The sequence below is a fragment of the Geospiza fortis genome, unplaced genomic scaffold, assembly GCF_000277835.1.
Source record: "Geospiza fortis unplaced genomic scaffold, GeoFor_1.0 scaffold112, whole genome shotgun sequence".
In the NCBI taxonomy this organism is placed as follows: domain Eukaryota; kingdom Metazoa; phylum Chordata; class Aves; order Passeriformes; family Thraupidae; genus Geospiza; species Geospiza fortis.
Genome location: NW_005054298.1, coordinates 9,885,274 through 9,900,405, shown reverse-complemented (window position 1 = coordinate 9,900,405; position 15,132 = coordinate 9,885,274). Strand labels below are relative to the sequence as shown.

Sequence of the window (15,132 nt, the reverse complement as noted above, 5' to 3'; positions counted from 1 at the left end):
AGAAGCCCTCGTCCCTCCAGTTGTGTACTGCACATGGGAGACTGCAGGCCCACCAGACTGACACTAGTTTGGGACTGGGTGTGCAGTAGCTACTTCAAAACCTGCCAAAGGCAGAACACACATGAATGGGCCTGATTCAGGAAAGCACCAGCTGCTGTTTCCTTCCTTAAGTCTAACCAACAGGTCTCCAAGAATGCTGCAGAGACATGTCTCTGTACTGAGCTGAGGATGCTGCCTGTCTCTTTGGGGAAAAAAAAAGAAAAACAACAAGCAAAAGGAAAGAGATGCTCACATGGACTTCAAATCAGTGCCATGATGAAAATAAAAGAGCACTTTCAGATGAGGGAAGAATTCTTGTATTTGGACCAGGAGGTCTGAATCTCCTAGCTGGTGGCTAAACACCATTCACTCTTGAGGCACAAAGGAGATGAAGACTCTCAGTACTTTTCAAGGGGCAACTAATGGGCAGTTCAAGAGTAAAATCATTAGCTCAAATGAATAAAGAATTGTTTGTGTGTGACAGCGAGTCCTCAGAGAAGCCACATGCACTCCCACATCACAAGAAGAAAACAAATTTCTGTCTCACAATCAGCCACACTACTATTGAATAAACATGGGAAGAGAGAATTAAGCATGCTCTCTGAAGTCCCATGCCATTCTCCTTGCTGTCTATTCAGCTTAACTAGTCACCCACTGTGAAGTCTCAGTGACTACTGTAATTTTCAGTGATGGACATGCTGCCTTTCAAAAGGATTTAAGCATCCTACTGTGAAACACCACTGCTTAAAACACAGCATTTAGATTAATAAAATTTATTATTCATTGTTTTTATGTTTTACACTATCCCCTTTCTGCAGAAAAATGTTCCTGTAGTGTTCTGTTCAGAAAAGCAGGACCCTGGTACATAGCATACTACTGTAAGTATGATCATATTAATGGAAATGCATAAGATCTTCAAAATAATAAAATTAATTGTAAATATTAAAATTTCCTATGAATATACAAAATTTTTTTCTTCAGTGTCATAAAATACTACCTTAATTTAGGATACCATTTAGCAGTGTACTAGCACAAGGACTTTGATTTCAAGAGTAGCAAATAACAATAGAATAGGCTACTTCAGTGGGATGGGACCTATAAGAGACATCTAGTCCAGCTGCCTGACCAATTCAGAGCTGACCAAAAGTTGAAGTCTCTTGTTAAGGACATTGTCCAAGTGCCCCTGAAACAGGTTTCTGTAGGAACCCTGTTCCAGTGTTTGACCCCTCTCTTGGTAGAGAAATCTTTCCTGATGTCAGCCAGAACTTCCTCTGTCAGAGTTTCAAAGCATTCCCACCTGTCTATCACCAGAACACAGGAAGAAAGGATCAGCACCTCCCTCTCTGTTTACCCTCCACAAGGAACTGTACAGAATGGTCACCCCTCAGCTTCCCTTTTTTGCACCAACTGGGAAGTCAGGAGAATATATCTTGTCTGGATTTTTGTCTCAACCATGCAATATCACTGACTCACAAAACAGGGGCAAAGAAGGGGAGGAAGAAGAGACACCAACAACAGCTTCCACTTACTTTCTTGCCTCTATCCTGGCTTCAGAGTCTGCATCATGAATTCCCTTCTTTATTGTTTCAGCCAACACTGATATGTGTCTGAAGTAAGAAAGAAAATATTATCCAGCAGTTCAGAAAGACATGCCACACTTAGAAAAAAATGACTAATTTGATTTTGCCTTTGTTTCTGAGAAGAAACAGTTCACCACATCCTTTCCTTTCCATCAAGGATCTTTTGTGCCCTTTATTTATTTATTCTTACAAGTCACTTTTATTTCATCTACACTGCTGTCTAGGAAACAGCAAGCAGCATCCTTCACAGACCTTTACTTAGCTATCCAAAAAGTATGGATTCAAGAACAGTCTCCAAAGCCCTAAATAGTCTTGTGCAGTCTAGGGCTAAGGAATTGTACCCCAGTCTCTCTTTGCACAATTACTTCAACTGGCCACTAGCTTGAAGTAACGCAGATGACTCAGAAGCTCCTGATTAGACATGCAGCAGACTTCACCTCATCATCTCACTTCAGGGTGCAAAAGGAAAAAAATTCTTAAACAAAAGTTAGTGAGTTCAGGGATATGCTCAGCCAGGTTTTCCAAGGCTGGCATAGGAAACATACTCAGCAAACTCTGACAGAACTACAGAACTAACAGTGTATGTGCATACGTGCTTCTTTTGGGTGGCAAAAAAATCTCTACTACAGCTACCTAATATGATCTTCTCTCCTAATGATCCTTTCTCCAGAATGACCCAGGAAATTATCTCCTTCTCCCCAGATAAGTAGGAGAGAACAAACCCACTTGTATTCAGAACTTACCTTTCTAAGGAGTGTGTTTGCCACTCCTGCAACAGCAAGTCTAAAAATTCAAAGCAGCGCCTGAGAGGAGAGAGAAGAAAGAGAAGAAATGCTGAGTTTAAGTTAATTGGGACACACTGGCTTTGCCATACCTGACTGTGAACAACAGCCATGTTTGAAACGTTTTGGGACATCAAAATTCAGTGCTGACCTCAATAAAAATATCAACAGCTCTAAAAAAACATTAATAAACAGTCAGAAGTATTAATTGGAGGCAGCTTGCTATAGAGAAGCCTGAAGAGAGGGACTGCCATAAAACAATCCTGAAAGCTTCCTTTTTCATTAAACCGGATACATGCCCAGAAGAAGATTGACACTGATACTCTGTACCTCTTAGTCCAGGCTTCACACAGAAACCTCACAGTTTGCCTAACATCAGGACAGACCTTTCCAGCTTTAATCTCCCTTCCTCACTTCACAAAACTTAAGGCACAAGTGTGCTGAAATGTATTCAAGGTTTGTCACCAAATACAGCAACCACAAAGCCCTTCCTTTTGTCTAACTCAAAGAGAACCAGTTAATGCATAAGGAGGAGACAAGAGTCTCCCAGTGAGGCAGTGGGCTGAAGCATGTAGATTCTAAGTGCAGAAAGGATCATTAGACCATTCAGTCCAACTTCCCTTCCAGATGATGCTTTCATGTAAGACTGATTTACTGGCTCAAAGAAAACAGGCCACTGTAACAGCCAGCAGTGGGGAATAGGAACGTGTCTGTAAAAATGCCAAAACATGGCATTTTTACATGTAAGGACAACAATTATTTTAAGAACCATTTCTCCTTGTTGAAAAATGCCTTTTCCTCTCTGCAGTGATGCAGTTTATGCAGGATAGCTGACTTTGAATGTGAACTCAAATCATGGAGAAGAATGAGATTCATGTTATAATAAGTAAGTGTGTCTTCAACCCTTCCCACAAATAACAACAAACACATTCACATTTTCAGAAAGCATCTATTTACTATTAAAAAGCAGTAAATGCAAACTACATTCTCACCTTCTAACTGCAACAGACTTGGAGGTACAATTACTGGTTATGATGGGTATTAACCGAGGGATGTGCGTGTGCTGGAAGTAAAGAAAGAACAGGAAGAAATCTTTACACAACAATTCCATAGAATGAAAGACCATCTCCTTCAGCCACCTGAGCTCAGTATTCAGATCCTTGTTCTTGCTCAGTACTTAAAAACAGAACTGCTAGATAAACGAGCACTAACAGATATAGGCAGATTTTTAATATCAAAAATATTTTACAATTTATCAGTTAAAATACCTTTAACAAATACTTGATTTTCTTCTTAATGACACTCTCTAGAGTCAAGTAGCTGAAGTCACTGCAGGAAGATCTAAACTGCCAATGGTAACAATTTTAGAGACATCAGGCTACATACAGCTTATCCAATGAATCACTAGGCAGAAGTCACCACTGTGAACTAATACTTTTGAGAAACATGGACTGTCTGTGAGGTATTTTAGAGCATAATTAAGAGGATGAGTCTGTGCTGCAAGGCTGGTCTAACACCCTTTCAAAGAAAAATGTTTGCTCAGCTCTTAGAGAGATGGAAATATCTTGCCCTGCAAAAAGAAACATTTCCTCTACTATTCTGGCAGAGCTTAACAAGCATCATCTGCACAAGGCTGCAGAACATCTGAAACAGCCAAGCCCAGCACTATCAGAAAAGCAGATTAGGTATTAATCTTATTTTTATTGCAGCAGCATTCATATTTCATCAGAAACACTGCAGTGTTTGGAAATTATAACACTGTTCTCTTTTGATGTATACTTACTCGAATGATTAATCTAACTGCTACAACACCAGAAGTGGCCATGACTTTGGCACTATTTGGAATTAGATTAAAAATTGTTGGCATGATGGCTTCTGCCCCATGGTCAAACTTGTTTCCCAGAACTGATGACAAATGTCTGAAAAACAGAATGAAGTCATGCTGGTAAGTGAGCTGAAGATAAAGCAAGTCAGACTTGTACAGAACATGTGACATAAGCACATCTGACATCTCAATCTTTGCAACTGTCACCTCCTTTCCAGCTCCAAAGGACAGATAACACCATGTTTCAAAAAGCAGTTCTTTTCATTTCAAACTTGTGTCCTATATTCATCTGAACCCTGAGAAACAGTAAGGTCAGCATAAAATAAAGTAACTAGCACAGCTAAAAATTTATTTATCAAGCAAATGGGATCAAGGTGATAGAATATTTTTTGTTAGTTTATATTACAACTTCCCTAAAGCTCCCTATTAAAAATAAATGTGAGAAACACTGCAGCACACTTTTTCTTGAAGTATTTCACAAAGGATAGACTATCAGAAATAAAAACTAGCTCAATCCAAACCACAACAAAACATAAACATTTCCAGCTTTATTGTTCAGTGCTCCCCTACTTGTGCATGAAGGCATGGCTTGCTCATTCATTCTGTGCATCCCACAGCAGCATTGTTTAGTACTCAGGAACACAGCTTGGCAGAATTACAATTAGTAGCCTACATGATGGAGTTTCAAACAGATGCAGAAAAACCATGTTCTAGCTTTAACTAAATAGCACTACCTGCATCCTAATTGTGTTTTAACCAATGCCTGTTCCTTTTCTTCTACATCCCATTTCAAACTCACATAGAAAATAAACTCACCCCAAGGTGATACAAGCCTCTCGGACAACTTGAGAGCGCAGGTCTTTAGCAGATAATTTAAATGCTCCATCCAAAAGTCTTAAGTGCTGGAAGAAGTTATCATATTCTGCAGCTCCAGCCAAAAGTAAGGAGCGGATCTTTTTCAACTGTTAGGAGTATAAAAGAAATCAGTGACTGTTAATGAGCAGCAAATATAAGGACAGTTCAAGACCAATACCTGGTTCCAGGTTTCTTGTGCAGTTATTCATCAACATGTATTAAGGAAGTTAATACTTGATGTCCAAGTAATTTTATTATTTCCTATCTTATATTCAACCCATGGTTAGTTAACATACTAAGGACAGTAAGCTAAACATCCTTGCTAACTTACAGAAATCCAGAAGTGTTGCATTCAGCTATTCAAATTGTATAGTTAATAACCCAAACAATATTTTTTAAACTAAAAGGTATCTTAAACATTCCCCTTTGTTCCCTTATTTACAGCAGCTTCTAATGTTTAGGTAATCTCACAGCTGACTCTTGTGTTAAAAAGATATCTAGACTTAAAGGGCATGGTTCACACTCAGGTCTGGGTAATAATGACATACCCAGAATGTGTCCACTGATTTCATTAAAACAGTTATCTGGCTATAGCAGAAGGGGAACCTTGACCCCATCAAAATGGGAAATTTCCTATTAATACTACAGGGACCACCATCTCATCCTACACACAATCCTCTGACACCTTCACAGGCCCTCCCATGCACCAGTGCATCTGCACATGGGCTCAATTTCAGCTCCCTGTTACTCAGTACAGAAATAAAATTAAACAGAAGTAAGCTGAATCAGCCCAGTCTGCCACTCAGATCTGTAATACAGGGTTTGACAGACATGGCAAAGCTGCTACACCAGTGATGAAAGTCTACTGTGTAGACAAGACTGTGCATCTATTTGTGTCATGAAAACACAGCTCACCTCAGTAAATAGTATTTGGTCTTGACATGCATATAACATCCAATTTTCGACTTCCACACTTCCCACAGTCATATTTATTTATTCAAAACTTAAGTGTGCAGATTCTTGCTGAATTATTTTACACCTCCCTTTTGCAGAAGTATAAATAAGTTCTCTGTAAGCAAAGTAATTTTCTGCCTTATCAGGTAAGTTTTAAGATATTCTGAGTAAGACTTGACATTTTGATTTTAGCACCTGCTAGAAAATTTCCAGCTTTAAAGCTGGATTTGCTGCACAACTTCCAGTTCAACCTGATGCTGTCTCAACAGACTCTTGTATACCAAATAGTAATTTCCCTCACAAATGTGGCCTAAATTCAGTCTCACAAGGAAACATTTCTCTCAAGTTTGGGGGAACATAACAAGTGCTCACCACTAAAACTACATACCAGCCTTAGTCTGAGGTTTTCTCAGTACCCTCAGTGGGATTAAGCTCAGTGTAGAAAAAGCTTCTATTAATAGAGATCCTATCTAAATTCACTACTTACCGCAGAAACTCTCTGTTCCCAGTCATGTTTATCATCTGATAGGATCTCTCTGATCTTGTTTATGGATTCCTCAAGATCCCGGCTGGAATAAATCTACAAATTGAAATACAGAGCAGCACTGTAATGCAGGATTTACTCCATAAAATCAGATTATTTCCCAACTACATTCTTATGTCCTTTGCACCTCATTGCTTAAACATCATGTGCTAGCCTTGGACACAACTGGCTTTGCACAATGCACAGAATTTACACCCATTGCCTGCAACCAAAAATTCAGAAATTATCACAAGATGATTAAAGGATCATATTGCATTATTTTTCTGTAGTTCCACAATTTTAAGCAGAATTCCTGCAGCTACTAGTGGCTATATTAGTCAAAACCTACAGAAGATCATGAGTGGACACATGTGCTGTTCAGCTGTCCCAAATATAAAGCTCCAGTGAAGGAGAGGGGATATATGATGCATCTCAGCTATCCAGCTAAATCAGCAAACATGCAGTTTTCACACTCACAACAGCAGTGCTCCCTGAGACACAAGTCACCTTTACTGCTTTCAGTTCCCAGAGGGTTTCACATAAACTACTAGCACACCCCACCATTTAAAACCTGCCTCCCTTCAACTTCTAACCTGCTTTCCCCTTAAAGATTTGCCAACATCACAATGAAGCACAATTTGCCAGTGATTAGCATGAGATCCTATATCCACCTTCTGCTTTTTAGTACAGCATGGTTTAACAGCTAACTCTACTTACCTGAACTGTTGGGACATCTTCAAATGCCTTAATGAAGTCTTCCTCATCCACAGCACCTGCTCCCTCTTTGGCTGCTGACACACAAATGGAAAAGCCTTTTCAACCTTATTATCAACAAAAGAATCAATTAAGAAACCACCAGCTATCAAGGCATTTAATCAGGAGAAAGTTCACTACCCATGCAGCCTGGGAGGGCTGCAGATGTAATGAAAGCAGAGGCAGGGAAATTCAATGCTAGGCACTGGTGAGACATTCATGGCATCCTTCAACTCACAGGCACATTAGGGAAGTCATTACAGTAGTCACTCAACAGTTAGGGGACACAGTCTGAAAGATGAAAGGGAATACTTACTTTAATTATATGGGAGACTTTATTTTAAAGGATTTAATCCCATCTATAATAGATGAAGGTGGAGATCTGACAGGTGCACAAACAGACGAACGATAAGGAAGATAAACAGTCTCTGGAATACTAATCAGATTAGAGACTGCCTGATATAGGGAACTTTCTCCCTTTCCCTAGGACACATATAGAATTAGAGCTACATGTAGAATAATTGCTAACATTCAGAATGACTGATCAGAATTCTTTTTGCACCTTCATTACCAGAAATGCCCAAAGGTCTTGAAAGAAAGCCAGTGTGTCGGGTTTGGACTGCAAGGGCTGAAGTGTGGCTATATAGCTTATGTAGCTATAAGCAGCCTCAGTTCAGATAGAGTTGGAACTACAAAGGCAAAAATCTACACACTGGAGCACCAACATGATTTACTCATAGCCCTCAGTGCACAACCACACAGGTGCAACTTCTTACAAAATGCAAAATAAATTATGGGGATGTGGGGATTGCTTGGAGATTCATCCTACCAGACTCTGGTTGTGGCATGCAGAGAACACAGACATAATGACTGCATAGGGAAAAATTTGTTACTGGATTCTGAGGACCAGTCTGGAAGTGCTTGCAAGAAGCTCAGTATGAACACTGTAAATACTTCACAGGCACATCAATTTATGCCGGCTATTGGCTTACTTGAAGACTTGGAGCCCAGAGGTGCAGAGCCAAGTCTGCGGGTAGTGCCCATCCCAACTCTGCGTGAGTTTGCAGGGGCCTTTGAAGATGTAGAGGAGCTGGCTGAGGAAGGTCTGTTCCCATCCATGGAGTCTTCATCATCAAAAATTTTATCTGTCAAAAAAACCACACTCAGCTGTAAGACCAATGAAGCAAAAGGATGTCCCAAGGAACATGCCTGTGCTATGGCAAACATGCTACATTTTCCAGCCTGCTCTGCCAGCTCCCATCTCAGCAGTGTCCTCATGCTAAAATCCAGTTAATCATGGAATACCACCAGCTCACTGAACCCAGTCCTTCACTACTGCAGCCACTATGTTATAAACCCTTTCAATGAATGCATTCAGATGAAAAGAATGAACTTCAAATCTACAGCAGAAAGATGCAAGCTCCAGAAAATATTTGGGGTGTTGACAGTCTGCAGCTCTCACGTTTATGTCTCCAAGAGCTCTTTTGACATGGACTGCAGTGAGACTAAGACCACAAACAAATCCAAGATCCAGCAGCAACTGCCTGCACCAGACCAAGGATAAACAGTCACCCAGGAAAGTTCACACGGCAACACCCATATTGTTGATGAACCACAGATCATTAATCACAGACCCATCTGGAGCTACAAATCCCCTTTAACTCTTTAAATTAACACCAGAGATTCCTTACAAGGAAATACAAAAAGTTTCCTCTAATTCATAAAAACATCATTATAAAGTGCATTAAACCCTATAGAACCTTCTGTGTATATCCAACTTCAGCCTCTACCACCAAACGTGAACATAAATTAACTAAAAGTGAATTACAGCTGCTTTGATTCCCAGTCAAGGTTACTTCAATTCCAAAGGACTGCTTATATTGCAGTTTTACATAGATTAGCTAATTCACTTGAAAAAACAGCCTTAGGTTGAAAGGTGACAAAGCAGTTGGGCAGCTGATATAGATGGAACACGTAATTATTGAGGCCAGAAAGCCAGCTCAGCCCCCATCACTCAGCTTCTCCACAGGAACACTTCATTCAAGATTTGAGATCAGCTTCATGCCTGTCCCTCTCCAGCAGCCCAAGGTACACACTCTCCACCAGATTAGGAACATTTCCTTCACAATTTTCACTTGGCAAAAAGTCAAGCAGGTACTTTAATCCATCCCTGCTCAGGAAAGCATCTGGGAACTTCTAGTAACAAATGCAGGCTCCTAGCGAGACACTAATGAGTGAAATTTAATACAGGCTGAGCTTTCTGAAAGTAAAAAAAAAAACTTGGTAACAGTACAGGCATATTCTTGGGGAGGCAAAACAGGAAGAAAAGCCTGTTTTGTTCTCAGCTCAGCCACCTTCAGTTTTCTCTGCCCTAGGCTCTGGCTTATTAGCAGCTGGACACAGGAGGACTGTCACAGATCATCTAAAAACCTACACACCCCATTTTTGATATGCAGCAGTGCACATGATGCCATACTCCAATCACAACTCAATACTAACATGGCAGGTACACAAAAGCATCCAAAACGTGAAAAAAGGTGGACAAGGACATCTCTTCATTTTGATGTTTAAGATGTCTTGAAATATGGGAAAGGGCTAGGGGGAAAAAAGCAACTCTAAAGGAAAGGGGTAAAATAATAACTGTTGTTCTGTTACTGTTATTGTACTGTTATTCAGGAAAAAGTGAACAAGGCAAAAGTGAAAAGAACTTTAACTTAAATACATTTCAGGTCACACAGCTGAAGAGAATATAAACCACAATTAGGATGTGGGCTGTCTCTTTAACACGGTGCCTGAAGGCAGCCATGGAGACCGCGCTATCTCCCTATTGACACCAGTCTTGTTCTGACATCTGTAATTCAAAACTAATTTGAAAAGAGCTCAGGGAACAATCATGAGAATGATTAAAGGATTAGAAAATATGTTTTTAATTCAATTAAATGAAAATTCTCTGTGAGAGATTGTTTGGTCTAGCCAGATTCCTAATAAGTTGCTTGATTATGTTCTGTGTTAACACAGCTACTGAAGATTTATTAACACAGTTTTCCAACGTGATTTATTAATATTGTTTCTCACCTAACAGAAAAATATACAACAAGACAACTGGCTAGAGGTTAAAAACAAATTAAATTCTGAGTTGCCTTTTTAAAATCTCTTCCCCCCTGCTCCCCCACCCATTTTTTGCAATAATCACAGGGCTGACCCTCTGTGAGGTTAGGAGGTGCATCACCCAGTGAATTCTACCACAGGCAGTTCTTAAAAAAGCAAAACTGAATTTTTTTCCCCCAAGAGACACAGTGTAGTTCAAACAGGAATTATTTCAAAAACACTACTTGGTGTGAGTTGCACCAAGGTCAGGGCAGATCAAAATAGGCTTTAAAACGTGTAATCTCGGAAGCCTCCAGGACAAGGTTTTAGTGATTCAGAAAGACTTGGACAGCCATTCAATCCAAAAACTTCTAAGCAGAACTTGTTCCAGGTGCAATTATTTCAAAAGCTCCTATATAAATATTTAGCAAACTATTATTTGACATGTGCATATTAACAGCCAGAAGAAAATCAGTCATATTTGAAACAAAAGGTACTTTCACTAGTTCATAGCCTCTTTCATCAGGTAATAAAATTCTCCATCAGCTGCATTTCAGACTATCTGGATGCAACCTTAGTTAACTCACTTCCTCTTCTATATGCATTTTTAAAGCCTCAGTCCGCTGAAGGGAGAAGAGGGTGTGGTTTCCTATTTCAGATAATAAATCAAAACCAAAAAAATCCAGATATTAAAAGCATTGCACTCCTGTAGTATTTTAGCAACTAAACAGACTATAATTTCTTTCTTAAACAGGCTTTTCTGAGCATTAGCAAAAAAAAACAACACTCCAAAAATCAAACCAGCCCACCCACAGTTCTGGGGATGACTGGATTACGATCGCATCTTCCTGCTCATTAAGTCTGCAAACTAAGCATTACATATTTATCAAACCAGAATATCTCTTCAATAACCCAACAGCATTTTCTCATCGAGCAGTGCAGAATGACAGCACCACGTTCAGAACTGCACATCAAGTCTGCCAGCAGCACGTGTGCAGAACAGAAAGAGAAACAAAGAACAGAAAGGAACCTGGACACAGGAGTACAGAAAAGAACAGAAAACCAAGCTACTATACATTATTGTTACAAAACCCTTTTTTTTCTTTGCCACCCATTGATTCCTGCTCACAATAATCATTTGAACTAGGATCATATTTTTCAGCATATCTGCAAATGGCAAATTCAGCATGGGTGTAACTCTCAGGACACCAGCTGAGGTGCACTGAAGCAGAATCAGTGCCCCACTCTAACATTAAATAACCATTGACATTCTCCCATCACAAGACACCCCCAGTGCTCTTTTATAAGAACCTTACAGTACTGTCAAAGACATGCCCTTATAAAAGAGGCCTTTGTCTGCTCGCCACTCTGCTGCCTCAGAGACAGAGAGAAGACTATCTGCTTTACGTTTTTCAATTCCTTTACATTATTTAAGAAGAAGAGAAAATTGCTTACAAGTACATATCCTTCTGCAAATAAGCTTCCTCAACATTCCTTCATATTTTCCATAGCGTGCCCAGATGTAAGAGTGCTTCACGGAGCGCCGCGGCTTTCAGTCCACAATATAATCAATCACTGCCCCTCGGATTCATTAAGCATGCTGTCTTCACACGTGGATTTAAACAGCCATGGCCTCTGTCCTCTCTCTCTACGGCTGCAGATCTGCACAATTGCTATTAGCAACACCCATTTCAGCCCAGGAAACTTGGGTTCACTTCTAGGGAGGAAATTCCCAACTAGCGAGGGGAAGCCAGGACAAATAATCTGGGATGAAGATGAGCTGAGTGTGCCTGGCTCGGCTGCCTTGCACTAGGAGCCAGCCTGACTTTATCCCCTGGGAAGCGCTAACAGGAGCATCTCAACAGCTGTCATCATTTGTCCATGACGAATAAATTTAGTCATTATTCATTTTAAAACGTAACCCCTTCAGGTCTGGCCAAGGTGAAAAGTGGGGAGAAGAGGCTGCTACTCAGGAACCACGGTAAACAAGGCCCAGCACTTCCCTTGCCTCCAACACCAGCCTGGGACCTTTTAAAGCAGAGCCTCAAATGTCCTTTCCAATGAAAAAAAGATGCTTTCTGGCTTTTAAAAACTTTAGGATGTCAAATTCAAATCTTTTAGTTATTTGTTTGTAAGCTTTAGAGAAGACAGCTACTCTGTAGTGATGACAGACTGGAAAGAGAGCTTTCCATCATATCTGTTCCTCACAAAGATGCCCCACTATGGTCTTCAGATTCCACTCTGTAAAGGACCAAACTTGTCCTGGGCCCACTGTGCCCACTCATCATTTGTTCCCTTTCCAAGCATCAGAGCAGCTAAAACAGGCAGGATGGGTACCTCTTGCATGAATCACCTGCAACACTCTCAGAAGAATCCTCTTTTGGGCGCAGATGGAAGTGGGTGACACCAGAGGAACCTGCCTCCCCACCATTCCCATGGCATGCTCCATCAGGTAGCTGCTAAAGCTGACAAACATTACAGCATTTCCAGATTCCATGCTCAATCCCCACTAGGCGGACAAAGCCCAGCTCCCTGAAGATCTGAGAGCCCTTTACAAGCCAAGAACACACACCAGCAAAACTACCAATGCTAAAGGAAACAGGTTGTGTTCCTCTTTAATCCTTTCTGCCAGGCACAAGTCCATGAGCACTGGACCATACTTTTGAGACAGACACCCCTTTGACATCTGAGCTCATGCCCTCCCCCCAGGGCAGCATCTGGCACCCCCATCTCCAGCTGTGACTTCTGCTGTCGCCCTCTGTTGGGTGTCCAAGCGAGATAGCTTCAGCTGAGGTTAGAAGCCTCTTCCCATTAGCACACGTGAAACCCATGCATGGCTTAGCTGCAAGCCTGTCCAACTCCAACATAGGTGTTGTAGAGGTTTCTCCAGGAGAATGCGTTTATAAACCCACTAAAGATAAAGGAACGTGCATATGCTCCTCAGCAGATTAAGCATTTAAAAACAAAGGAATGGCAGCTACAGGCATGTGTCCATGGGCACAGCACATCATTAAGGTTTCCTGCTTGGCCACCTCCCAGTGTCCCAGCTTCTCTCCCTGGCTCCAGACACAGCTCCTCCTTCCCACCCTCCACACCAGGCAGTGTTTTGCACCTAAAAAGCCATCCACTTGGCCTCAGTGACCCTGGTCAGTCCTGCCAATGCCACCTGCCCCTCTCTCTCCCATCATATCCAGTTATCCCAGCTTGACGCAGTCACCAGCCCCAGTCCCAGCCCACCCCTGCTGCTGCCTCCTGGCACTATGTGCTGAACCACCTCATCTCCTTCACAACTGGCTTTGGAGTCCCAAAAACCTGGCTTCAGCATGAACTGCTCCAGGGGCTGAACAATGACAAGGACATGCATATCACCCAGAACCCTGGCTTTTTTTCCTCATATCTCACATATATCACCCTATTTAAACTACAATCCACATCATTATGGGTGGGAGTTTTTCTGAATAAGGTTTAAACAATGCAAGTCTAGTCAATGTATTTATGGCAATAATACATACAATAAACAACACATCTGCCATCAGCCACAGGTAAGGTGGTGCTTAGAGACCCAGGCCAAGAATGTCAGGCCAGGCAGGTGCAAAATGCTTTTTGCTTTAATAATTCTTAAACACCATGTGGTTTTCTTTAATCCCAAATGCTTCAGTTTTCCTTCCTTAGCAAGGAAAGCCACCACCTTGGCTGGTGCCTCATTCTGTCTAATCACTACCTAATTAATCTAATAGGTCTTCAACTTTCTTATCACAAAGGAAAAGAAAAATCCTCAAAGAAGTAGCACCTGGAATTGTCTTCTGCTCCAAATACATTGTATTTACATATGCTGTTGTTCTAATACACATACTGCTTAGACCCAAGCACCCAACTACAGCAATTTCAGAGTATTTGCCATCCCTCTGCAAGCAGAACATTTAGGCATAGAAATCCTTTAAAAAGCACATTCCTGTTAGTGAGGAACCCTATATTTATTAAACCCATATCAGTATGATAAAATTAACTTTACCAAACTGGTATGAGGAAATTGTTGCACACTTTGACCTGACCACATCCAACCCCAGACTAGGCAGACACAATATGCAAATGGAAAGTAAATTCCAACTTCAATCTGCAAGAATAAGCAATAGCCCAGCAACATCCAAAATCTGCTCTCAGGGACTGGCCTGCTAATTCAAACAAAATCGTCCTGCAGAAGACTGATCTGAAATCATGCAGCTTATGATGATTTAAGTTACTTTTCTGAGGGACATTAAAAATTTCAATCCTGGAATCAGATTACTCCAATTTAAGATGTAGCCATGATGGATGGCTGTGAGCATGATTGAGAACAGGAGTATTAAAGACTTGAAAACAAGAGACAAATAAAAAGGATTTAATGAGCCTGTTTACTTCAGAACTTTTTTAACCATAATGTTGACAGTAATAATGTCATCATGTCAACAAGTCACAGCATGCCCCCTCTAATAGCATCTATGAGCACTAGCACAACTAAGAGTATAACAAATAAAAGTTTTAAGAAACTTCTGTTCATGAAACTAACACACCTGGAAATGGGAGTTTTTAAAAGTTAGTGAAACTGTCACTTAGCCAGTTTTCAGCCATATGAAAGCCTCCATTAGCTTTAAGTTGATTTAGAAAAGAGGTGGTACAAATGTTACATTCCTATCAGCTTTATTAAATTAAATATCAATAGCACACAACATAATAACTATGATACTGAGGGAAAGA

General features: G+C 40.7%; 1 protein-coding gene across 21 annotated transcripts in view; it reads right to left on the bottom strand.

Annotated features, from left to right (window-relative positions):
* Positions 1 to 15,132, bottom strand: part of CLASP1 (cytoplasmic linker associated protein 1) — a 158,345-nt gene that overhangs the window by 81,807 nt on the left and 61,406 nt on the right. For 18 of the 21 annotated variants that reach the window (XR_004081660.1, XM_031056388.1, XM_031056419.1 and 15 more), the window contains exons 8-15: positions 8,304 to 8,456; positions 7,276 to 7,349; positions 6,523 to 6,615; positions 5,043 to 5,188; positions 4,185 to 4,320; positions 3,394 to 3,464; positions 2,363 to 2,422; positions 1,569 to 1,646 (exon numbers count right to left, since the gene is read on the bottom strand). Coding sequence is in view for 20 of the 21 variants with exons in the window: in XM_031056388.1 (XP_030912248.1) it covers positions 1,569 to 1,646; positions 2,363 to 2,422; positions 3,394 to 3,464; positions 4,185 to 4,320; positions 5,043 to 5,188; positions 6,523 to 6,615; positions 7,276 to 7,349; positions 8,304 to 8,456 (811 nt within the window). In the remaining variant the exon portion in view is untranslated. Of the gene's footprint in view, positions 1 to 1,568; positions 1,647 to 2,362; positions 2,423 to 3,393; positions 3,465 to 4,184; positions 4,321 to 5,042; positions 5,189 to 6,522; positions 6,616 to 7,275; positions 7,350 to 8,303; positions 8,457 to 11,853; positions 12,168 to 15,132 lie in introns of those variants that run through there. The other 3 variants (XM_031056406.1, XM_031056498.1, XM_031056491.1) reach the window with 2 other exon arrangements.